The 26162-nt window shown below is 40.3% G+C and overlaps 1 protein-coding gene across 8 annotated transcripts in view; it reads left to right on the plus strand.

The window, feature by feature from the left end:
- The window catches only part of MPDZ (multiple PDZ domain crumbs cell polarity complex component), a 154323-nt gene that overhangs the window by 124345 nt on the left and 3816 nt on the right, over window positions 1-26162 (plus strand). For 7 of the 8 annotated variants that reach the window (XM_059411623.1, XM_059411628.1, XM_059411630.1 and 4 more), the window contains 18 exons: window positions 403-565; window positions 2294-2490; window positions 3604-3695; window positions 3917-4007; window positions 6231-6311; window positions 12801-12893; window positions 12979-13053; window positions 14403-14577; window positions 16491-16636; window positions 17383-17466; window positions 17600-17793; window positions 18491-18638; window positions 20162-20248; window positions 21495-21585; window positions 22527-22570; window positions 23429-23551; window positions 24752-24856; window positions 25417-25529. In XM_059411623.1, coding sequence (XP_059267606.1) covers window positions 403-565; window positions 2294-2490; window positions 3604-3695; window positions 3917-4007; window positions 6231-6311; window positions 12801-12893; window positions 12979-13053; window positions 14403-14577; window positions 16491-16636; window positions 17383-17466; window positions 17600-17793; window positions 18491-18638; window positions 20162-20248; window positions 21495-21585; window positions 22527-22570; window positions 23429-23551; window positions 24752-24856; window positions 25417-25529 — 2102 coding nt within the window. Of the gene's footprint in view, window positions 1-402; window positions 566-2293; window positions 2491-3603; window positions 3696-3916; window positions 4008-6230; window positions 6312-12800; window positions 12894-12978; window positions 13054-14402; window positions 14578-16490; window positions 16637-17382; window positions 17467-17599; window positions 17794-18490; window positions 18639-20161; window positions 20249-21494; window positions 21586-22526; window positions 22571-23426; window positions 23552-24751; window positions 24857-25416; window positions 25530-26162 lie in introns of those variants that run through there. The other variant, XM_059411631.1, reaches the window with a different exon arrangement.

Below are 26162 nucleotides of genomic sequence, written 5' to 3' on the forward strand. Positions count from 1 at the left end.
TTACCCAGACCCCTGAATATTTATGAAGACTTTGAATGGGAGATATTTTTTTCCCAAAAGGGAGAGTTTTTTCCCAAAAGGGAGCGTTTGTACAATTTTTTCTAAAGTTACTTAAGCCTTCAAATTGAAGAGTTCATTGGCCCCAAATACCAAATAACAGTTTAACAAATTAACCTCTAAACATATATTTTGTTTAGTGTATTTAGACTTTACCTGAGTCCTGTCTACCATTATATATATATTTTTTTCTGTTATTTATGTGTCAAATATTTTATTTTATTTGTTTTTTTTATGTGTCAGATATTTTAAAGCCAGTTTTTGTCAATTGTAATTTTATTTCTTTTACTGAAGATTTTCTTCCTTGGACTACGCATACGCACTGCATTCTTCTTGTTTCCACAGGCACCCAGTCAGTCCGAATCTGAGCCAGAAAAGGCTCCTTTGTGCAGTGTGCCTCCGCCCCTTTCTTCAGCATTTGCAGAAATGAGCAGTGATAATACACAGTCATCTGCCGGCAAACTCTCCGAAGACGTGGACAAAGAGGATGAGTTTGGTTACAGCTGGAGTAAGTTGTCTTTTGTGATGCATTGAGTTATAAGAGACATTGAAATAGCTCTGGGTTTCTTGAAGCTTATGTCCTGGATGGATAAGCATGTTTCAGCTTTATTTATATGTGCTGCAATTTTGTTTGGAAAAAAATACTGTTTGTTTTGCCTGAATACAGCACGCATTCCCAAGGCATGAAATAATGTCCTTCCTTTCCTTTAAGTGACTCTCCCTTCTAAAGCCCACTCTGCCCTTTGTGTGAACATTAAAGAGGGCAGGGCACTCTCAGAAGCTGCTACAGGATCTGCCCCTGAGGATCTCAAACAAGTTCTTGCCACTCCCAGACCTCAGAGTCCTCATTATAAAATCTGGTTGCTGTTGGTATCTTGCCTTGAACTCTGGCATTTTCTATACTAAGTTGGTAACACAGAATCATTGTGGAGACGGCATTGAGGCATTCAGCTAGTTGTATAACTGCCTCAAAGTCTTTGCCTCTTGGCCACCCTTCTTCTGAAAATGTGGTCCTTACCCGAGGTTGGTAACATTAAATATGAAATGTCTGACGCACAGGAAGCATTCAAGGGCAGCTGTTATTAGGATCATTGGGGTGTCTCTTTTTTCTAATAAAATAAGCCTTTTTACAAGGAAATGTTAAAAATTTAGTGAAAAGTTACCAATGTATCAGTGCTGTAAGAAGTTTCTTTTGAAAGTATAAATACTTTAAGAAAGCTATGGTGTATGCTTTTAGGAAGTGTACAGGGTGTGAAAAATTGTGCTGCTAGATTCTAGAAGGAACCAGGAAATGAAAGTTTATAAAGTTGATGCAGTTAAGAATCAATATGAAATGCAAGACATCAGCTGCCTAGTAACATTTTCTAAGAGATGATTTGTGAAGTTTGTGGTTTTCTATTTTCAATAAAATAAGAATATATTGCTAATCTATTAAGGTGACCAGAATATACTCTGAGGAAAACATGAGACAGAATATCATATCACAAGCCACCCAAAATCTAATGCCATAAGGGAGCAATTTCTTATGGTGTCATGTGTTGTGGTTGACTGGGCCCAGCTAGGCTGGGCCTTCAGGATGACACACTTACAGGGCTGAAAATCAGTGCTGGCTCCTGTGGCCTAGGGCACCTCCATGTAGCCTTGGCCTCTCAGATTCAAGAATAAATTCTACCTCTTGAACATGTGGGATGGGAGAGATGAATGGTTTTACCTAATTAGGGCGTGTATCCTGAAGCTGAGACAGGTACATCGATTTGTCCTGGTCTGATAGCTCTGTGCAATGAAAACATGCATTCCCTATGTTCTGGATCTGTGTACCAAGCAGCTGCCCCACACGACGGGACATGCACGCCAGTTTTGCTGTGAGCGCAAAGCTTGCACTGGTCAGTGAAGATAAATCCTCTGAATGCTCTGTTCTCCTCTGCAAACAATAAAGTGGCATTCTGTTTTAATCAGAGTCTTTTGAGAGTTTGTTAATGTGAATCGCCCCGGCGAACTGATCAGTCAGATCAGCTCCTCCACACTCTGCCCGCTGGATGCAGAGAAATTCCTCAGAGTTTGGATACTCCGGGAAACCAGTCTTAACACCTAGATGGCCAGCTTATTTAGCTTTTCTTAGCTGCCAAGGATTTACATTTTGGTCCAAGTAATGCCCTTTTGAAGCTAAATAACCTTCCATAGTAAAACATCAGCTGTAAATTAACTTCATACCTCTTAATTTTGTTGTTGTGTGTAGAAAATATCAGAGAGCGTTACGGAACCCTAGCAGGAGAGCTACACATGATTGAACTAGAGAAAGGTCGTAGTGGTTTGGGTCTCAGTCTGGCTGGGAACAAAGACCGATCCAGGATGAGTGTCTTTGTGGTGGGGATCGACCCAAATGGAGCAGCTGGCAAAGACGGTCGACTGCAGACTGCAGATGAGCTTCTGGAGGTATGTTCTTACAGAGGATGCAGAGTTTACTCTTGCTGAACTAGTACACTGGAATCCTCAGTTCCCAGAAAATCCACCGGGGCCTCATATGGTGACGGAGAAAACAACTGCTTGCCTAATAAAATAGAGGCACTGCAGCAAATTTGGCTGTAAACCAAATCTCTGCTAAGTAGAGTCCGTGTTCCCATTAACTTCCATTAAAAGGTTGCGAGTGGGTAGCAACAGAAACAATTTTTGCCCCAAGATAGTAATAAAGATCACACTTCAAAAACATTTTCTTGTGTGCTGCATTTTTATTAGGAGCTTTTGAAAAGCCAAATGACCAATCACTCCTCAGTAATGAGATTGAGCCACTGGACATTCTGGAAGTTGAATTCCTAATGGTAGATGTGATGCGTGTGGCGTGCAGTGGGGTCAAGGTTAAGGCTAAGTAACGAAAACAGTAACTCAGCTGCCCAAACAGAATAAATTTCTGGATCATACTTTCTAGTGTTTAGAATTGCATTTGCCTGTTTCGTTTGTCCTTGCCTTCCGGAAGCTGGGATCCTCATGCCTATATATTGCCTTAATACTCTTCCTTGCACTCTTGTTTCTTTATTGCCTGGGAAGGTTCAGTCAGCAGTGGCTGAATGACTAGATAACTGGCAGTTTCCAGTAGGTACTTTCTGCTTCCCAAATCCCGAATCTGCCTGTGGTGCTCCTCCCTGTGGCCTAGTCCCACAGTCTGAGTTTTGAGATTAACTAAGACCTACAACCATAGGGGGCTTCCCAGGATGATCTATGCAGGTCATTAGTGCCTCTAGGAGATGCTTTGCTTTGTGCAGAACATGCTGGAAGCCTGTCAGTAATTTTACTTTCTATTTTTCTATAGTCAGTCCAGGTGGTACCGCTGTCGTCTGTGGAGATCAGACCACCTGCGTGTCATTTTAATGTTGGCTTTAAACATGGGCTTGTCTTTTCACCATCAAAGTCAGGTTCCTGTTCTGGGAAGGAAAATACATGTAATATTTCAAAAGAAGGAGAAAAAATGACCTTTCTATTAGCTAGATAGGGTAATAAAGGGTTAACTAATTCCAAATTTCAGGCTCAGTTAATGCTATTTGTTTCTCACAGATCAATGGTCAAATTTTATATGGAAGAAGTCATCAGAATGCTTCTTCAATCATTAAATGTGCTCCTTCTAAAGTAAAAATAATTTTTATCAGGTAAGCATTTTCTTTTTTCTAGATTACTAAATACCTTTTTTTAGTCTTTCGATTCAGAGTTCTTTTAAATGAAAATGAAACATTTCTAAATGTCTGAGTATTTTAGTCCCAGGTCTTTAGGCTTGCAGAATTTTCTCTAATAATCCTGATGAGTCTTCAAGGAGAAGAATAAAAATACTATGAATCATTATGTTGTGATAGGTCAGTGCTTTTTCTTTTAGAAATAAAGATGCAGTGAGTCAGATGGCTGTATGTCCTGGAAATACAGTAGAACCTTTGCCTTCTACCTCAGAGCAGTCTCAGAATAAGGAGGTATGTATCTTGTGTTTGTTTCTCTGGGAAGATTTTGTTGATATGCTATGTATTAATTCAGCAAACAAGTATTGATCCCTTACAGGAATGTTAAATGACTCGTGGTCTTGGCCCTGAAGGGGCCCAGTACTAGAAACACTCATGTAAATAAACACAGCACTTCCATGAAGGGTCTACATAGGGAATAATGAAGGTAGAAAAAGTTGTCAAGTCTCGTTCTGCAGAGATCATGACAATGACTCTCTAGGTGAGGTGACATGTGAAGTATGTGTTGGAAGTAGAAGACATGGGGAGGGGGGACAAAAACATTCCAGGCAGGGGGCCTAGACTAAGAAATGGCATGCAGGCTCTGGCAGATTCAGGGAATGAGAATTGCAGGGCAGCATTGAATAGTGGGGAGGGTGAGATGGGCGTTGGGGAGCTGGTGAGGAAAAGGTCACTGGGATAGGGTCATCATGAGAACTGTGATGCGGACTTCATCTTTGATGCCTTAGGGAACTCAAAAGAGTAAGAATTGTATTTTTAAGTACTTCTCTGGAAATGGTGCAGAGAAAGAATCAGGTTTCAAGGAAGAGAAGTTAAGGTAAAGGGAATAAGAAAATTAGAGGAATAGTTCAGGAGAAAGATAACGAAGGCCTGAACTAATGCAAGGAAAGAAAGAAAGAAAGAGAGAGAGGGAGGGAGGGAGGAAGAAAGAGAAAAAAAGAAAGAAAATAAAGGAAGAAAAGAAAATAAAGAAAAGAGGGAAAGAAAGAGAAAGGAAGGGAAGGAAGGAAGGAGAGAGAGAGAGAAGAAGGAAGGAAGAAAATGATTAAGTCAGAAGTTTCAGTAGTTTAGGATCCAACTTAGCATTATCTCATCCCTAACTAAGTGTACAGTGAGGAACAGCCAGTGGTGTATCTATCCAACAAGTGTTTACAGACTGTCTGCCTTATACCAGGTACTTCTTTTTGGGCTGGGATTAGGCTGGTGAATGCAACAGACAAGATGTACACGGCTTCCGGATGGCTAACGTGGTGACTTGGTGGATGGCTGACTTTTACCAAAATAGAAAAAAATTTAAAAACATATTTGTAAAAATAGAAAATGTTCTATTTGAGGCAGTTTTCGGGTGAAGTGCCTGTTGAAAAGCCTGGTAGAGATAGATGTACATTGGAACTTTTGGTCTAGAGTTTAGAGATGAATTCCCATAGGTGCACAGTTATCTGGTGGCCATAGGAGCTCTTCTGTACAGAGAATACTTAGAAGAAGGGGGCTAAGGTAAGAATTCTTTAATAAAACAAGGAGGAAGCCTAACAAAGAGTGGCCAGAGGTAACGAGAAAGGACCAGGCAAGCGCATTGCGTAGAGCTGAGGAGGACACATTTCAAGAAGAAGGATATATTCTACAATCTTGAATGCTGAGGAGAGGTCAAGTAAGGAGATGAATAGAGTCCATTGGACTTGGCAATTAGCTGATCACTAGTGTTTTTGAGAAAGCAAATGATGGATTAAAAAAATTAGAAAAGAAAAGGCAGTGGCTAGAGGGTAACATAGAATTTAGAGGTTTTTTTTTGGTGGGACTTCTGATGTGCAAAAACCCGAGATACTTGTTACGGATGAATAAAAGGAGGCAAAGAGAATGAAAAGCTGACAGAGGAGCCATGATTACAGTGCGAGAGGAAACGCTCCCCCAGAAGGAGCGTGTGGGCACTGGGTTGTCTCTACATGATGAACATCACTTGTTCCGGTGAACTGAGAAATCATTCATAACAGTGAACTGAGTCAGGTGATTTTTCAAGATTATAAAGGAGAAAAATTTATTTTCATATAAATTGTACCACAGATACAGCCTTTAAGAAAATAGAATGTTTTAATAATTTTCAAGTAAAACATTTAATAGCTCCTAAATTCCCTTGATGACTAACAGGGAAGAACAGTGGATGGTGCCTCTGCTTGAGTCCTGTGTGCTAGTGAGTCCCACTGCTGGGTAGCCGGGCCGCAATTCACTAGAGAATAAATCCAGGCCCTCTGGAGAACCGCTTTGTGTCTTTGTGCTCGAAAGTAATTTTTGTGTAATCATACCTTATTAGTCTTTTGAAGAGAATATAATGTTCATAAATATGAAGTATTAATGATGATTAATTATAACGCGTGAAATAATTTTGATGCAAGTGACCCTTATTAAGCAAACAAGAATGCGTCACCTCAGTTGCCTGTTTTGCCGTTTCCTTCCCTCTGTCAGCCTGAGCCAAGTGGTGCTACTTCCGATGCAGCTGTGGACCTCTGTTCACTTAAAAACGTGCAACATCTGGAGCTTCCCAAGGTAAATGTGCTTTGAGTTGAATTTTTACACCAGTAATCTGATTCTCTGGTTCTCAGAAGTGTGGTCTCTGGACCAGCGGCATCAGCATCACCTGGGATCTTGCTAGAATTGCAGACATTTGGTCCATCCATACCTACTGACTGAGAAATTCTGGGGGTGGACCCACAGTTTGCGTTTTTATAAGCCTTCTGAGTGATTCCATGCTCACAAACGTTTGAGAATTACTGTATTAATTGATACTTGAGCAGAGATTAAGCTTTTCCTGCCTTTGTGATTATCCCAAGGTATGACATTTAGCAGTGTCTCTCCTTTTTTTTTTTTTTTTAAGATTTTATTTATCCATTTGTGAGAGTGAGAGAGAGAGCATGAGAATGGGGTGAAGGACAAAACAGAAGCAGGCTCCCCACTGAGCAGAGAGGCCAGTGCCCGACTCAGTCCTGGGACTAAGGGATCATGACCTGAGCTCAAGGCAGAGGCTTAACTGGCTGAGCCGCCCAGATGCCCCTCTCCTTTGATACATTTACTAAGGGCCTGCTCTGGAGGAAATATAAAGAAGAAAGAAACAAATTATAGTCTTTGCCCTTCATAAAACTGAAAGTTCACATTTCTGAAAGCTTCACTGATAAGCATCAGTGAAAAGATCTGAACATGAGGCTCAAATGACCACTTCGAAGAGTCGACCACGTCGAAGAGGTGGTTTGCTGAACAGAAACCTGCAAATGCTTTGAGGTGCTGCAGGCTCCTGTTGGAATGCAGGCAGGGGCAGGTGGTGGACACACGCGGGAGAATATTCGCAGAGAGAGCAGCAAAGGGCACAGGAAGAAGAGGAAGGTGAGCTAGCGGTTGACACGGAGCCGGGCTATATTTATCGCAGGCCACCAGAAGAGAAGGGGTCCGCGGGCCACTGCCCGCCCAGCTGTGAGGCAGGGCAGCACGGTGTTTACGAGCCTTGGCTCCAGAATCCGGGTTCAGTCCTTGCTTCATCAAGTACATACCTGACATATTATGTGATCTTCCTTTGCCTCAGTTTTCTCACCAGTAAACTGGAGATGATAATATTACCTTTGACCTAACTGTAAAGATTAAATGAGTCGCTTGTAAGTAGTTGGCATAACGACAGCCTATGCTTTGCACTATTCAAGTCGTTATGAAGTCGGAAACCATGAGTTTCTGAATGCTGCACAGAATGTGTGCTTAAAAACATCCTTGGACAAGCCCTTGCTAAAAATGACAGGTTAAAAAACTCCGCATACTAGATAAACTTGTCTGCGCTGAATCCATTATTAGTCGACTGTGCAGACAAAACTCAAGAAGGTGAGGAAGGGAGAATTAACCAGCCTGCTAACATTTATACCTCATCTGCAACTTTTTGTCATTTATACTACCTTGTATTTTTAAAAATTATGATTATTTGAAAAAACTTAATGGCAAAGTCTCACGTGCTTTATGTTGTTTACTTCTCAGCAACCTGTGAGATCATTTTATTTTCCCACTTACAACAGTCCTAGCTCAGAATGATAGTTAGAACTTAAACTCTGGTCTTACACCGCCAAGTCCCATTTTCCATTCCTTGTTTCAGCTTGCGCCTGGGGCCTATTTACCTTTCCGAAACACCGGTGTGTTTCTTATAAGAATCTTCAACTTCATTCAGACTGAATGTTTCAAGCGCCCACGGCCATTTATTTTAAGAATTCGTCCCTCCTTACCTGTGCTTATACAACTTGGGATGCCCTTCTGCTTTCTTTTAGATTATCTAAGTCCTGTATGACTGAAGATCTAGCTTAATCTCATGTCTGTTTATTTGGAAATATTCCTTCGGTATTCTGGCCTATAGAATGCTTACTGATAATGTCCTCATTTATTTGTCGTTTAGCTGTGCCTGGCTCAAACATGTCTCATGTATAAGCATTCATGTGGATAAATTTTTTATACATCTATATCTCAAACAGGTTGAAAAAGAAGAACCTGTTACTTTTTCTCCCATTATCTCATATAGTATGGGTGGCATAGTTCATATAAGTGTGCAGGAGGGAAGAATGGATGGCGGCTCACATGCTGCTGTGCGCTGGGAAAGAGGTCTAGTACAGGAGAGTCAGGAAGGAGAGAATGGCTTTCATAACAGTTTCAGTACAGAAATGGTAGCAACAGGCCGTTTCTAATTCTGTTTTGACTCCTTAGAAACTCTCTGGACAGATTATCTTTTTCTTTTCTTTTTTTTTTTTTTTAATGAGAGAGAACACACAGCTGGGTTGGGGGTGGGGTAGAGTGGACCAGAGGGAAAGGCAGAGAGAGAATCTTAAGCAGGCCCCACGCCCAGTTTGGAGCCCACCCCGGACCTGATCTCATGACTCTGAGATCAACACTTCAGCTGAAATCAAGAGTCAGACGCTTAACTCACTGAGCCACCAGACACCCTGATTATTTTCTTTTCTTTTTAATCTTTTTTAAGTGGGAAAATAGAAATATAAGCAGCACATTTATAGTGTTTATAATCTGAACCCTTAGTGACTGACTGAAATGCTTATTCACTTTACAGATAAAGGATTTTTGATTCAAGATTGGTTTTTAAGCAGTTTTGTCCTAGGAAAGTACCTGTACCTCGAAGCAACCTTGCACGATTTTTAGAGATCCATTTCAAGTCCATATGAGTTTTATAGGGTGAATGTCTTCAAATAGCATTAAGAAGTTTTTTTCTGAATTTTTGGGGAGTCTTCCAAATTTCAAAATAAATCTCCTGATAATAATGGTGGTTTGGCTTCGTTCTACTTTTAATTCTTGTTCACTCTCTTCTGGCTATTGAATGATATAACTGTTACTCCATAACAAAGTTTCCTTAATTTGTTTCACCTTCTTTCTATGGTGGTGTTTTAATAATTGGCTCAGAACAGTGTCTCTCAGACCTTTCCCTGTTATGGGCTGTATGTCCTGTGGCAGCAGTGAGGTGAAGAGCTAAGCATTCAGCTGGGAAACCACACTCACACCCCGTTACCCTTATTTGTAGTTCATCCTACTCTTCTGATGCCAGTTGATTGTCTTTAGATGTGTTTATGGATATGTTTATTTTTGTAGTATTTTCAGTGGGACTGGGGCATATTATATATACAGATGCATAACTCTTATGACACTGCCTGTTGCTAATAACAAAAAACCTTTCTCCTATAGGCTTAGTGAAAGAGGGGATTTGTGGGCTCAGGTTCCTGGGCAGCGATCTTCCAGGATAGTTGATCTGTGGCTCTGTAGTGTCATCAAGAGCCAGTGGTCAGCTATATCCCAGGGCTGGTCTTCCTCTGTCTTAGAATGTCTTCCAGCCATGTGCTGCTTCTCTCACCTGTGGTCAGGGGCTTGGGGGGAAAGTGGCTATGCCGTCATTCTGAGCAAAAGTCCTGAAACCCATGCTAGTTGAGTCAGCTCTGTTCCCACACCAGCTCCTGAGCTTGGGACTGTGGCCATGGGAATAGAACTATACTGTTGAACCAAGTCATTCAGACTCAGTCCTTGGAGTTATTTATCCACTATTACATCCACAAATTACCACAAAACTTAGAATCTTAAAACAATAGACATTTATTATCTCTGTTTCTGTGGGTCAGGGATCTGGGAGCCATTCAGCTGGGTGGTCTGGTCAGGCTCTGTACAGTTTGACAGCAAAGTGCCAGCTAGGACTGGGGTCATAGGAATGCTTGGCCCAGGCCGGAAGAGCCACATCTGGGATGGCTGACTTAAATGAGCACTGGGAGGAAGCCGCATTGGCTCTCTGTGGTGCTGCTTTCATGTCCTCCTAACATGGGCCTGGCTTCCCTCAGAGCACGGGATCCAAGAGAGAGCAACGACAGAGCTCTGATGCCTTTGACATAGGTATGGAAATATGCACCATTCCTTCTGCTTTATTCTGTATTTTATAGTCAAGTAACCCAAGTCCATCACACGTTCAGGATCCCCTTTTTGAAGGAGTTTGTGAGCGTATTTTAAAATCACCACCCAGGGTGCCTGGGTGGCTTAGTGGGTTAAGCCGCTGCCTTCGGCTCAGGTCATGATCTCAGGATCCTGGGATCGAGTCCCATATCGGGCTCTCTGCTCAGCAGGGAGCCTGCTTCCTCCTCTCTCTCTCTCTCTGCCTGCCTCTCTGCCTACTTGTGATCTCTCTCTGTCAAATAAATAAATAAAATCTTTAAAAAATAAAATAAAATCACCACCCAGGGGCGCCTGGGTGGCTCAGTGGGTTAAGCCGCTGCCTTCCGCTCAGGTCATGATCTCGGGATCCTGGGATTGAGTCCCGCATAGGGCTCTCTGTTCAGCAGGGAGCCTGCTTCCCTCTCTCTCTCTGCCTGCCTCTCCGTCTTCTCATGATTTCTCTCTGTCAAATGAATAAATAAAATCTTAAATAAAATAAAATAAAATAAAATAAAATCACCACCCAAAACATGGGCAGAGAGAGATCGAGCAAGAGAGAGAGCATTCTCTTGTATGTTGTTTGAGGCAGCAGGGGGAGGGGGTGGGATATTCTGACAAAAATCTATGAGCCTGTAGGGAGGAATATGATAACATTGTTAAGTAAACAATCAGGAAATGCCCTCTAGACCACTAAGGTACTTTTCTGACTGCAGATAAGAGAATAGGCAATGATAGAATCAGATCTCAGAGTTGAATACATACAGTCATTGTAAATGTATTCAAACAAGTATTTCTTTGTGATACTAGAAAAGACCATTGGTATAGAAAATCCCAAAGAGACTGTTAAGCTAAATTAGATGTATTTGTCTTTTTGGTAGCACATTCACCTTCCTTCATTAAGCCTGATTCTTTCACCAGCTAGATCAGGACTTGGTCTCAAAATCCTGGCAAGTTTAGAAAATGTATCTGAAATATATTTGATTATTTCCTGTAGGGTAATTAGTAGAAGGAAGGTATGTGTAATAACAACACTATATATAGCACATCAGGTTTCCAGTCCCTTTCTTACTACACCTGATCCACACAGCAATCTCATGGTCGGGCAAGAACAACATGGTTTGAACTGTGTGGGTCCACTTCTAAGTGGAGATTTCTGATAAATGCAGTGTAGGACCGCAAATATATTTTCTCTTCCTTATGATTTTCTTAATAACATTTTCTTTTCTCTAGCTTCATTGGAAGAATACGGTATATACTCCACATAACATACAAAATGTGTTATTCAGCCATTTTTATTGATAACACTTTCAGTCAACAAGGCTCTCAATAGTTCATTTTTTGAGGAGTCAGAAATTATGCATGGATTTTCATGTACAGAGGGATCAGCACCCAACTCCCGTATTGTTCAAGGGTCAGCTGTGTTATTACTAAATTTTTATATAAGAAAATTGAGGATTAGACAACGTTATGTGGCATATCCAACTTCCTATAGCTAGACAGGAAGTAAATGAGAACAGAGCTCTGCTCACCCTAAAAATGCAGTTTTCTGTGTCTTAAATGTGACTGATTCTGTGGAAAGAGAGTGTGGTGTAGAGAGATGCACAGTGACAGTCGAAACTCATCAAACATGAATGCTTTGCCTCAGAAAAGCCCTAATGTTGATAATCTTTAAAATGATAGTGTGGCCTTACCTTGATGTCACAGTCATGATCCTAAATGCCTGGTGGCAAGCACGGCTCTCATGTATACATTTCATAACCATGGCAAAATCTCCTTTTTCTCTCTTTTGCTTTACATTTTCCTGGGTAGAAACTATAGTGAAAATGGTTGCTAGCTCTAACCAGAATGAAAATACTCAAAAACCCCATTTTAATTTTATTAATGTAAACATTAAAGAAACACAAAAGTCTTACTATTGAACATTTGGTATTGATAAAAGAAAATGTGGAAAATATAGACAAAATACATATAGCTTTCTAGGCTTGGCAGTTTTTCAGTGCACGTCCCTGGGCTCAGAGTTCAGTGTTTTCACTCTGCACCAAATCAAAACACAAGTGTCTGGGGAAACAGTGTTGGGTATTCAGCCCCAGAAGGACAAAGCCTGCAGAAGTAATTGTCTCCTGTCTGCTCAGAAGGGATAGGATGAAGGGGCCTGACTGGGTTGTTACTTCGCTGTAGGCCAGAAAGAGGAAGCTGGTTGATTTTTTTTTTTTTTTAAATGACTTACTGCATCAGCCAGTTCACAAAACTACATTAGAAATGTTGTATATTCATTCAGTTATTGAATGCATTTTATTCTCTGGATATTTTGCTATAAGTTACTAGAGATGTGTAATTGCATATATAGGGTAAATGCACTAGAAATCGTAAACATATGGGAGGAATGAATACATTTTAATATTTGATAGAAGAAAATTTATTTCCATTAAAAAGTTTGAAAGTTTGCTTAAGAGATTTCTGTTAATGAACTTTAGATTGGTTTTAATCTGTTTTCTAGCTCTGGGGTAGAAGATAATGTTCAGAAGTTACGGCCATGTATCTTTCCTTTGGATAAATTTTATCTGCTTCAAGTTTTCTAAATTGTTACTATTTCTCTAGGACCAAGGAGGCTTGGGCATTGCCATCAGTGAGGAAGACACACTTAGCGGAGTCATCATAAAGAGTCTAACCGAGCATGGGGTGGCAGCCAAGGTGAGGCCTTCTCACTGTCATAAAGTGGTGGAGAAGGGGATTAGTTCTATAAAATCACCCTAAATCTTAACATGTTTCCATTTAGGATGGACGGCTCAAAATTGGAGATAAGATTTTGGCTGTAGACGATGAAGTCGTTGTTGGCTATCCTGTTGAAAAGGTACGTTTCCCAAAGGAAGGAAATAACACTGTTAGCCCTTCCAGTGTGTGGGGGTGGGGGGGGTGGGGGAGTTTTAGGTAATTGGAACCATGTAGCTCTACTAGACTTTGTATTAGACAGATATCATTAAGGAAAAGAAGGGATTCTTTGGAAGTTCTTCAATTTCTATTTTCTATTTTCTATTTTTTCTAGTCAAATGATATTAACGTATTTTCTATTGCCTAGAAAATCCGGTGTTCAGTGGGCATTTTTGATAAATTTCATTTCCATTTTCCCTTAGAAAAACTTAAAACTTCTTTTTTTTCATTGTTTTTATTATTATGTAATGTATTATTTGCCCCAGAAACTTGAAACTTCTAAACGAAGGTCAACTTCATATTAAGACCGAAGAAATTTTTATGAATATTTGCTCCAATAAATATCCACTTTGTCTGTTGTTTTATAAACAGACTCAGTCATTAAATGCATTACTTTCATTGGGATTAAACCGTTACGAGTTTTATTGTCCTCAAAAGTGGTAAAACTTACTAGTCATCTTGGGGCGCCTGGGTGGCTCAGTGGGTTGAGCCTCTGCTTTAGTCCTGGGATCGAGCCCCGCATCAGGCTCTCTGCTCGGCGGGAAGCCTGCTTCCCCTTCTCTCTCTGCCTGCCTCTCTACCTACTTATGATCATTCTCTCAGTCAAATAAATAAATAAAATATTTAAAAAAAAAAACAACTTACTAGTCGTCTCACTTGAGGCATTTCATAGATTAGGTACAAGAAAAAAAGTTGTGTTTCTTTTGAGATTTAGTGTGCAAATGTTTTATTTCTACACTGGCCAGCAAGAAGCTTAAACCATTTTTCAAATTCAACTTTAATAATTGTATAGGTTGAACCCTTTAGCCCATATGTCCATGTTCTAACTTTCCATTTTGCTTGACTCTTCTGTTGCAGTTTTCCTTACCCTGCTAAGAGTTTCCATTTTATTTAAAGAGTTGTGTAAGTTGTTTCAGATTCTCAGTAGAATCAGGAATTGGGAAAAATTATATATATATATATATATATATATATATATATATATATATATCTCTTCTAAGTTTGTAAGGATGAGATTAATTAGAAATGTCAAAACATTGAAAACCCTATACTTGTATAAAGAAGAATATGGTCAAAACTAGACTTAAAATAGAAATAAACTTTGGCCTTAATATCAGCAACTGAGAAACAAGAAAGAAATGACATGTATTCTTTCTTGACTTCTCAAGTGCTGACAAGGAAAGGGATTCCAGTTGTAACAGTGACTTACTGATTTACGTCTACTAATCTGCTTTTGAATTTTGTTTCTCTGCCACACCAACACCCTGCCAGTTTATTAGTCTTTTGAAAACAGCAAAGACAACAGTGAAACTTAGCATTTGTGCTGAGAATCGTGACCCCCAGACTGTGGCTTCGGCGGCTGGTACGGCCAGTGGAGAACAGAAAAGCAGCTCCTTGTCTCCAATGGCACCATCTTCTGGCTCCCCGGAACCAGAGTCCATCCCAAGTAAGGGGCCAGTCTCTTGTGGTTCCTGCTTGTGTGGTGCACTGAAACTCCCCAGGGGCAGCTTCCTGGTTGGGAGCCACCTGCTTGAATGTTTAAAAGGCCATTGCCAGGGAATGCTTTGGTGAAAAGATGCTATAAGGAGAGGGGCTCCTGAGGAAAGATCACTGGACTGTTAGGCAGGGATCTGTGTGCTGCACATTAACCTGCCACAGGGCCTTAGGGAACCCTTCCTCCCACTCTGAGTCTCTAAAGCTGCTCTTTGCTCTCCAAGGACCTTTTGCTGAAGGTACCTGTGGTTCTACGCATTTGACCAATGAAGTAGCATCCTCATTTTGAATATTCCTTTTTTTATATTGAGCAAGTTATGTAACTTCTCTAAAGCCTCAGTATTCTAATTGGTAAAATGGATACAGTGCCTTGCATTACAAAAAACTCTTAAAAACAATAGTCATTGCTAAAGTTAGCACAATTGATCTGAGTTCTGCCATTTCGGAGTCGTAGATCCTTTAGATGAAAATGGTTGTATGTGGACCATGGAATGAGACTTGTGAGCATCATGAAAATGCCCGTGTAGCAAATTGAGGCAAATTATTCATTTAAGTTACTTTTTGACAAAAATTACACCAGTGTTTAATAAGACAGTAAATTTCAAGCTTTGCAGCATTGAAAAAAGTACTTAAACACATAGGCTTTTTCTGAGATGGAAGAAAAAAAATCTCTTTTGGCCTCCAGACTGAAACATTAAGTTCTTTTGACAGGTTTTTAAGGATACAGCAGTTTAAAACATATATAACATAGTTAGACAAAAAATTCTTAAAGTAATACATATCTGGTCAAAGTAATCCTTTATTTAGAAAGACTGGGTAGCTCACTGAAATGTTAAAAGGTTTTATAGAAATTGTCTCCTTTTTCAATTTTATGTTGATCCCAAAATAGCATTGTCTATAAAAATGTGAAATGCTACATGAGAATGTAACATGAGGAAATATCTTTACACCTGCTCTTACCATTTCAGGAGCAAGAATTAGTCTGTCTCTGATTTCCTAAAAAGAGAGCCTTTTGCCTAAAGCTACTCTACCAAGTGTCTCAGCTTTTTCAAAACATGATGTGTGCTGTATGCTCTTTGGTATATCATAAAACATATGATATGAAGACTGTCATAAAACAAGGTTTGAAATTATAATCTCCTTGTTTTCTCATAACCTATTCTTATCTCTTCAATCCTGAGCATATATGCACCAGATTTTAATATCTGAGTTTCTAAAACATCAAGTGAGACATGCAAAGAAAGAAACTGCTTGTGAGTCTCACTTGTTTTATAAACTCAGATATTAAATCCAGCTGCTTATGTGCACAGATTTGATTACATAAGAAGAGATGTTCTAGCATAGGAAGAAAAGGAAAACCAAAATCAAAACATAAAAAGCCTTGAAATGCAGGCACCACAAGCAGAATTACTGATACGATGATGTGCTTTGTGTTTTTGTGGTCTTCCCAGAATGTGTTTTTAGATGAACACTACATACCTCCGTTCTGAGTTGTACAAATAATAATTTCATAAGAGGTTATTTGGCTCTAGTGAAGTGTGGCATATCAGCATGAAACCAGTCTCAGCTCAGCTCTCTGCTCTTGTTCCTTTACACGTATCATCCTTAGCATTTTAGAAAATGCACCATAGTGCAAAACATAACTTTGTATCCACCACCCTAAATTAATGATGATTTAATCATTTTGTTTGATATGTTTAAAATATAACTAAAAGATTAAGGCAAATCTGAAATCTTTCTTGTTTGTAACCTTGGACCCTTTTTCTACTCTGTCCCCCACAGGCAACGAGGGGGGGGGCATTTGTTGTTGATACCATCTGATCAATTTGTATTTGTATTTCTTTTCATTTTAAAATTTATTTTTAGGTACAAGCAGGTCATCAACACCAGCGATCTTTGCTTCTGATCCTGCAACTTGCCCCATTATCCCAGGCTGCGAAACAACCATTGAGATTTCCAAAGGGCGAACAGGGCTGGGCCTGAGCATCGTTGGAGGGTCAGACACTCTGCTGGTGAGGACGTTCCCCGAGGTGCTTCAGATACACAGAAGCCCCTCCAGTGAGCCCTGAAAGATCACTATCAGGGAGTGTCCTATCTGTTTTATTAAATGAAACATAAAGGCTTAGAAAAATGCGTCATTCATTATTATTTTAAGTCATAGAGCAAACACCGAAAACTGGGTACTCGGACTTTTGTTTTAAGTAAGTGAGTGCTGACTCAGTAAGATAGTTACACTTGTGATTGTGAACTTTTAGGTTCAAAATATTTCTGTTAGCTTACTGCTCTTTGCCATATTTTAATTGCCTTTTTACTGACTGGATATGGTTGGGTTGGGCCCATATTGAAAGGAGTCTGAAAAACTGGATAATTATAGACAAAATTTTCTAAATGTCAAAAATCTTTCAAAATATAATTATTGCATTTGTGGCTAAGAAAAGTGAAGTATATCGGTCAATTTCATTTGTGATAGGAAAGGTGATGTATACCTATTATATGTACATATGTATGATTTGTATGTTTCATAATTTTTATCTTTATACGTCCCTGTCATTAGAAAGATATGTAAACTTCTTTGAGTATTGTAGCAAAAATTCCATTATACTTTTCTTTTGACTTTTGATATGACTCCCTATGGATCCAGTGAGTATGTAACCCTTCACATTATATTTAAAAGTACGGTGTATTTTGACTTCCTTTCTGTTTAGCAGTCTTAGGAAGAATGGGCTAAAGCATGAATATGTTTTGTCTGGGCCCTTAGGGCGCCATTATTATCCATGAAGTTTATGAAGAAGGAGCAGCTTGTAAAGATGGAAGACTCTGGGCTGGAGATCAGATTCTAGAGGTACCTTTATAATTAACAAAGGAAAAGCTACTCTGGGGAGGGTGGTCTCTGTTTCCTTTGTTTCTTTCACTTCCTTTTTGCTCTTTCCTTATTTGACAGACCTGGGTCCTCACAGTGTCACATTTCTGTACAGGTGAATGGGATTGACTTGAGAAAGGCCACACATGATGAAGCAATTAATGTCCTGAGACAGACCCCACAAAGAGTGCGGCTTACGCTCTACAGAGAGGAGGCTCCATACAAAGAGGAAGATGTGTATGACACCCTCACTGTCGAGCTACAGAAGAAGCCAGGGAAAGGCCTGGGATTAAGTATTGTTGGGAAGAGGTACGAATGAAGAGGGCGAACCTCATGATCTTTGGAAATGATTGAATTTCAGCCCTTTTATAGTAGTAGTCAGTCTTTATCAGCTGCTGGTGTTCTGTGAGTAGCTGTAGTCAGCCCACTCAGGAAGAGAGCTAATCTAAAGACCTCATTTTGAACTTTTTAAGTTAGTATTTTGGGGGATCTTGAGGCTATTAGATAAAAACTATTTGGTATTTCTTTCTTTTAAAAGATTTTTTTTATTCAAGAGAGCGAGAAAGCACAAGAACATGAGTGGGATGAGGGGCAGAGGGAGAAGCAGACCCCCTGCTGAGTTGGGAGCCCAGTGTAGGACTGGAGTCCAGGAATGCAGGATTCGATCCCGAAACCCTGGGATCATGACCTGGGCTGAAGGCAGATTCTTAACCGATTGAGCCACCTGGGCACCTTATTTGGTATTTCTTGAGCACCTACTGTGTGACAGGGAATACATTAAGTTCTAGGGAACATGTTAAATAAGACATGGTTCCTGACCTCAAAAAACTCATGATTTGGTCAATGAGAATTAAATATGTTCTTGCAACAAAGAATTCCATTGATGAGAGACAGAGACATACTGTGAGGGAGCTGCGGCAGCAGAGGAAAAGGGTTGAGGAAGAAGACACACTGACAAGCAGAAACCTTGTCAGAAAAGAGGTGAAATTCCAAATTATGTTTACAGAAATGATACTGGAGTATTTGTGTCAGACATCGTCAAAGGCGGGATTGCCGATGCAGATGGAAGACTGGTGCAGGGAGACCAGATACTGACGGTGAATGGAGAGGACGTCCGTAACGCCACCCAGGAGGCTGTGGCTGCTTTGCTAAAGGTAAAGCTCGAAGGCTGGCAAGGACTCCATGCAGCAGGATGGGAGAAGGAAGGTACTCACTGGGCGACCACGGTCGAATAAGCACTGAGTGCTCTTTATTTAAAATGTTTTCTCAGATGAGGTACATTTCTAGGTAAGATAACCATATTTTAGTGATAAATTTCTAAATAATAAATCTGTGATAGCTCTTTATTATACTGTGTATTTTTTTATTATTAAATAAAAGACTTTTCAAGGTAGACATCCACTAAGGTCCCAGAGCTGGTAAATCAGAGAGTAAGATTTAAACCTGTATGTCTAACTCCAAAAATCCAGGATCTCAAAATACCTCACTGTGCTTTCACCTTAGACGATACAGTACTTTCTGTGATTTCTGTGTCAGAGGTCACAGGGAAGTTGTCTTCAATTCTTATTTTGTGTTTATAGCTATGTGGCTTATTTCAGGATGGTGTAATCGGTCTGCTGGTTATAGGTGTGGTGATAGAGAGTTTGCCCAGTTATCTGTTAAGGACAAAACAAGTTGTCGTGGTCACGGTTGTCTTACTGTTTCTGTTTCATTTTGTAAGCCTTGAGTTGGTGTATTTGGCATATCTAAACCAGTATGCTTCATGAGATAGTAGCTCGATTCTCAGTCTCTCTCCTCCTCAGCACAGTCTCCATGTAAACCTTGAGGTTGTGAGACAGACACTGGGTATTGCTGCTGCTGCTGCTTAATGTTATTCTTTTTTATGTTTTAGAAGGGCTCTTTCCACAAAGGATTGGAGGTATCCTTGTCTATGGAAATCCCAAAAGGATTTATTTTTTTAAAATTTATTATTTATTTATTTATTTATTGTTTTTTATTAACATAGAACATATAACAAATAACATGTATTATTTGCCCCAGGGGTACAGGTCTGTGAATCATCAAGCTTACTCACTTCACAGCACTCACCATAGCACATACCCTCCCCTGTATCCATAACCCAGCCACCCTATGCCTAAACCTCTACCCCCCAGCAGCCCTCAGTTTGTTTTGTGAGATTAAGAGTCTCTTATGGTTTGTCTCCCTCCTGATCCCAGCTTGTTTCATTATTTTCCCTCTCTTTCCCCCACCAACCCCCCGCCCTGCTTCTCAAATTCCTCATATCAGGGAGATCATATGATAATTATCTCTCTCTGACTTATTTCACTCAGCATAATACCCTCCAGTTCCATCCATGTTGTTGCAAATGGCAAGATTTCATTTCTTTTGATGGCTGCATAGTATTCCCTTATATATATATACACCACATCTTCTTTATCCATTCATTTGTTGATGGACATCTAGGTTCTTTCCGTAGTTTGGCTATTGTGGACATTGCTGCTATAAACATTCGAGTGCATGTGCCCCTTCGGATCACTACACTTAGTCTTTAGGGTAAATACCCAGTAATGCAATTGCTAGGTCATAGGGTAGCTCTGTTTTCAACTTTTTGAGGAACCTCCATGCTGTTTTTGTAGCATCTTATTTAAACAGTTTCCTAAAACAACCACTCCACTAGTGTTCCCTAGGCACAGTGACCTTGGAAGTTGGAAGAATCAAAGCCGGTCCATTTCATTCAGAGAGGAGGCCTTCTCAAAGCAGCCAGGTGGGTAGCTGTGGGGTTCATCAGGGTGACGTAGTCCAAGGGCCAGAGCAACTCCATGAAGGCCCTGAGGGGGTCCACGCACAGGCTGGGTCTCCGGCAGCTGGGCAGAGGGGGCTGCAGTCTGATGTGGGAAGAGCCATGGGTGAGCATGGACGGGTGAACACAATGGAGCCCTTGAGTAGTTTGCAAGTCACTCTCAAGAATTTCCTTTCAACTGTTCTTTGTTTCTCTTCCCATAATTGTGCAAATTAACCAATTAATATCTGTAAAGCCTACTTTTTTAAAGTATTTTTAAAGTATTTTATAACAAATATTTATCAGTATTCAAATGAAAAAATTCCATGTCAGGTGAACTGTAGAAGCTTGCCACCGTGGATGAAACTCACAGCCGTGTCTGTTCAGGGTTGCAGCATGCCCCTCCTCACGTGTGTCTGCGTCAGCCTATCCTTAAAGACCCTTTACTCAGCCCTTCAACAGTACCATTCATTTCCAGTTGACCCTATTTCACAGTTTCTTCATAAGCCCCAGTCTATGTACAACATCAGTTTAAATTTAGCTTGAATGAAACTATGAATCTATGAAAAGCCACTTAAATTTTAGTTTGTTGGAATCAATCTCATTTATTCTTTTAGCTTTAATTTGTTTAGGTCACTAGGCAAATTATTTCATAAAAAGAAAAAAAATCAGGGCGCCTGGGTGGCTCAGTGGGTTAAAGCCTCTGCCTTCGGCTCAGGTCATGATCCCAGGGTCCTGGGATCGAGCCCCGCATCAGGCTCTCTGCTCAGCAGGGAGCCTGCTTTCTCCTCTCTCTCTCTGCCTGCCTCTCTGCCTACATGTGATCTCTGCCTGTCAAATAAATAAATAAAATACTAAAAAAAAAAAAAAATTAGATTTCAAATTATCAAATGCCACTGTTGCTTAACTGTTACTTCACAGACATTTCTCTCTAGATGCAATAAAAGAATTTAATTCTGTTGGGACACCTGGGTGGCTCAGTTGTTAAGTGTCTGCCTTCGACTCAGGTCATGATCCTGGGGTCCTGGGATCAAGTCCTGTATCAGGCTCCTTGCTCGGTGGGGAGCCTGCTTCTCTCTCTCCCTGTGCCTGCCACTCTGTCTGCTTGTGCTCTCTCTCTCTGTCAAATAAATAAATAAAATCTTTTAAAAAAAATTTAATTCTGAAATAAGTGGTATTTAGGGGATATTATTACTTCAACACTTTCTAAAATAATTGTTGTGATTTGTAGATGAGTGAAGGCAGCCTGTCGTCATTCACTTTCCCGCTTTCCGGATCCAGCACTTCTGAGTCCCTAGAAAGTAGCTTGAAGAAGAATGCACGTAAGATTGGTTTGATATTTTCAGCATGATTTATTGGTTTGAATTTTGGTAACCAACACTGGTTTTTTTTTTTTCCCCTGTATTAATTTACCTCTGAGATCTCGTTCCCCAGATCTTTTCATACTTTAATATGGATACAAAGGTGTGTGTTGGCAAATACTCTGAACAACATGAAGCTGTGTCTTTGTTGTTTCGTTTTTCCATTTGTTGTTTTATCTATAAGATACACGAAACATTAGTATCCTGATTCTGTAATTTTTCTTACTAAGCTGACTGGTGTGCTTGATTTTTATTTTCTTTTTCTGTTTAATCTAACACCAATAATTCAGAAGATGCTATTAAGTGAAGACTTCTTTTTCCATGAAGACTGCAAAAATTTTGATTGAGAAAATTAGTGTGATCCTCCTGTGTTTTAATTACATGAAATCATGATGCAGAGGGTTTTTTGGCTTGGAGCATTAGTTGAAAGTTGTTCAAATTGAAGAACTAACCATATGGCAATCTCTGTTTGCAATGTGACTAATATTCTAGAAATTTAGCCACTTAAGTCCATGAATTCCTTTTAATGTGTCCATGACTTTATTTTTCTCAGCTGTGCACATGTGTCTTTCTATCCAAAGCCTGTTCTGCCCTTGACTCATTCAAAGTGGATTATGCAGTTATATAATCAACGATTAAAATAAGAAGGAAGAAATGGGGTGGTATGCACATTTTTCCAACCGGAAAAATAAAGATTCCTTGTGTGAGACAGATTTAGTCATATGTACTGGCAACTTTGAGCACCCTCTCTCTTTATAAAAAAAAATATATATATATATATATATATATATATATATATATATATATACACAGTATCTCAGTTCCATTCTAGCTTCAGGCATTGACTAAAATTTAATCGAACATAAAAATACTTTAATAACCATATTTTTTTCACTTTACAGTGGCATCTGAAATACAGGGATTAAGAACAGTTGAAATAAAAAAGGTAACTTGGGGAAGAGAGAATGACATAAACTCTGTTGACCTCGGGGGCATCTCCATGTGTATTTTCGTATTAGCTGTCTCACTATTTTACCATAGCATCAGAAAAATTATGTGTTGTATACAGTGGGAATACCACAGTAGTGTTCACTGAATTTCCTGGTCATAGGCCGTTATATGAAAAATCATTGTTGGCGTATCCTGTATTGCCAAGAACAGCTTCCACCCAACCCCACACAAGGTGTCGCCCCAACTCTCACTTCTCGTACTGCGAAGCAAGCCTCTCTGCCTCCCATAGATACTTCTTATTCCCATGAAACAGATTCCCTGGACAGCCGTGCACAAGAGAGAACACAAAAGCAGCTACAGCTTATTGAGCCTTTGCTCTCTGCTGAGCGTTCTTGTAGACGTATCATGCTATCATCGTCTCGTGTGATATCTTCGGCGAGCCCCCTGGGAGGGCTCCTCTGAGCTCCATTTTGTCCGTGAACATCTAGTAACTTATTAGGAGGGCCGAACTTGGTCAGGTCCCAACATCTATAAGTGTGAGTTCCTGGCTTTGAAGACAGATCTCTCTGATTCCAAAGTTAGGATCTTTCACTTCATCAGTATACCTGCTTTTCGTCATCCCCACTGCATGATTTTCATTTAATGTGTTTTGATTCCTTTTATTTCCTGGACAGATGCTTCTTTTCCTAAGTCACACTAAGGACCCATGTCAAATGAAGTAATACAGTTTCCCTGAGCTGCATTACCTCACACCTCCATGACCTGAGCTGACTGTACAGCATCGGGCCAAAGAAACCAAACATCAATTTAAAATATCACATTGACTGAAATATTTTCATCTCTTGCATGCCAGGGGCCTACTGACTCACTGGGAATCAGCATTGCTGGAGGAGTGGGCAGCCCACTTGGGGATGTTCCTATATTTATTGCAATGATGCACCCGAATGGAGTTGCAGCTCAGACCCAGAAACTCAGAGTAAGTTCTACCCATAACCACGGCAGCCCTTGCAGATCTGGCAAAAGGTTTCATAAACCCTTTGAATGTCATCTCTTGTTGCAGCCAGTTTTCAGTGCCTGTATCTGCTTTTAAATCCCTAATCTGACTGCTGCAGGTTGGCTTTGAGCAAAGGTAAAGAAAACGGAGAGAGAGAGTTTGCTGTGGCATGCAGATTGAAAAGTAAATGAGACGGGAAGATCTGCTCTTGTTTCTTACTACTTTTTACTTGTCTCCAACTCTGTGAAATAAGTTAAAACAAGGTGATTCAGAACACCAGTATGAGATGAAATTTTCTCCTTACGTGTGTCACTGGCTTAAATGCCACTGCAACATCATTAAATTGAAAACTATCATTTATGTTGCAATTGATCATCCATTTTGCAGAAGTTTCATATAAGTGTGATTTACGTAGTGAAACTATACCAAAAGTGCTTCAGAGTTGAGGGATTATGCTGAGGTGGAGCCCTGTTGATGCTCCCTGTCCAGTTCTGCAATCAGGTGACTATTCCATTCAGGTCTCAATGAAGTAAAATCTGTGTGGCCTCATGGGTCACAGAGGGTCTTACAACTTAACCACTTAGTTTAGTCCCTACACTAGAAATGGTTCAGTCTCTTTTGATATCTGAGCTTGTGACTGACTGGCACTTACAAATCGGTAATTGCACGTAGCGGAAAACTTCTCTGTGCCGGACTGATGGTGAATACTTGGGCGTCTGTGGTGGCGGCTCAGCTCCGCCCTGGGAAAGCGGTGAAGGAGCAGGGCTGTCTTCCATCCAGGCTTCGTCAGCAAAAACAAGCCGCTGGCCAGGCTTGGCCTTGAGTCCCAGCTGACTTGGAGTCCTAGTTAACGTGTGTAATAAAAACATCTAAAGAGATTCTGGGTTTTAAATGTTATCAGATATTTTATTCTTTAATAAGAAACTGTCTCTTCCCCAGGAGAAGTGAAGAGAGGGAAGAATGGTTTTCCCCCTTCCCCTGGAGACTACCCAACTGCATCGTCATGGCCAGCTTCTTTCTGTTGGGGCTAATTCTTGAAATTACCCGCTTCCCCGGTTGTAGTTCAGTTGCTGAGAGCAGTGTGTACGTGATGTGCGGGTAGAGAAGGAGCTCACTGTTCCGGTCCCGCCTCACTCTCCACGGCTGCTTTAGCAGATGGCTGGTTTCTTGTCTCCCTTGCAGGTTGGGGACCGGATTGTCACTATCTGCGGCACTTCCACGGAGGGGATGACTCACACCCAAGCAGTTAACTTACTGAAAAATGCCTCTGGCTCCATTGAAATGCAGGTAAAGAGTTGTATCCCAAGCACTCTTCACAGTCTGGGTGGCGAGAGACATAGGAGCTGTAAGCATTAGAGCAGTAGAAGTTCTTAAATCCCCTGATATTATTTCATTTACTATTTCCCACGAATATAAATGATTACACTGAGAGTTCCGAGAAAGTATGTTTGAAGCATTTTATCCTGATGAGTTTATTGTTTGATACTTTATATCTAAAGAAAAAAAAAATACAGGGTCTTAGCTACAAATGATTAATGGCTAGAATGTTAAGTGGTATGAGTGGCTGTTTATTCTAAAGCTCTTAAAAAAATAACTGCATTTGAGACCATGTTTGAAAACATCAAAGAACTTTGCAGAATTGAATTACTAAAAGATGTTTCCTGTCAGTTGAAGAGGCCTCTGGACCTTGTGAAATTTCTCTTTATGTTGTATATCAGGTTCACAGAAATGATTAAGTAGACAATAAAGGACATGTTTTAATCCAAATGCTATATTTGAAGGAGTTACTGATGTCTCCCTGCCTAGCTACAGGAACATGTGTCTTTCTCTGTTTCTCCCACGCACAGGTAGTCGCTGGAGGAGATGTGAGTGTGGTCACAGGTCATCAGCAGGAGCCGGCTAGTTCTGGTCTTTCTTTCACTGGGCTGACGTCAAGCAGCATATTTCAGGAGGATTTAGGGTGAGCGCATATACTGTGGTTTCTGTGTCCCTACCATTCACATAAAAGTGAAAAAACAAGAGACGAAGTTTGAGATAGGAAAACCAAGTGTTTCTAAACTGTTAAATAATTGTGGCATGGATTTAGTTCATCATGTAGAGACAGGTAGCATGCCACTATCCTGCCCACGGTTTTGGCTCTACGTTCTTTGGTGGCCATTTTCGTCTTGACATCACTACCCTGTGTGACATGAAAGGAATCTTTTGAAACCTTCTGCCATTTTGAAATTCCAACATTACCAACCCATTTACTAAATCATCCTTTTGATTAAAAAACTCACAGTTCCCCAGCATGTGCGTACAAAAGAGTTGAACCATAAAGAGAAGGGAAGAGAGGAACATTTGAGAATTTTTAAATAATGTGATGCAGGCTTTACATTGCTAATAATGGCTGTTTCTCTCTGAGCTTGGGAGTCCTGATGTTTCTGACTTACTCCACCGTTAGAGCTCTGTGCTGTAACCTTCTTCCTTTAAGGAACCTGGGGAAAGAATGTGCACGCCTGCAGTGAGAACGTGTCGTGAGCATGTTAATTTAGGGGAACTGTAAATGAGTAGTAGATGTAGGGTGTTAAATAGGATTTTGTTGGATTATGTA

Source organism: Mustela nigripes, chromosome 9 (assembly GCF_022355385.1).
Source record: "Mustela nigripes isolate SB6536 chromosome 9, MUSNIG.SB6536, whole genome shotgun sequence".
Lineage (NCBI taxonomy): Eukaryota > Metazoa > Chordata > Mammalia > Carnivora > Mustelidae > Mustela > Mustela nigripes.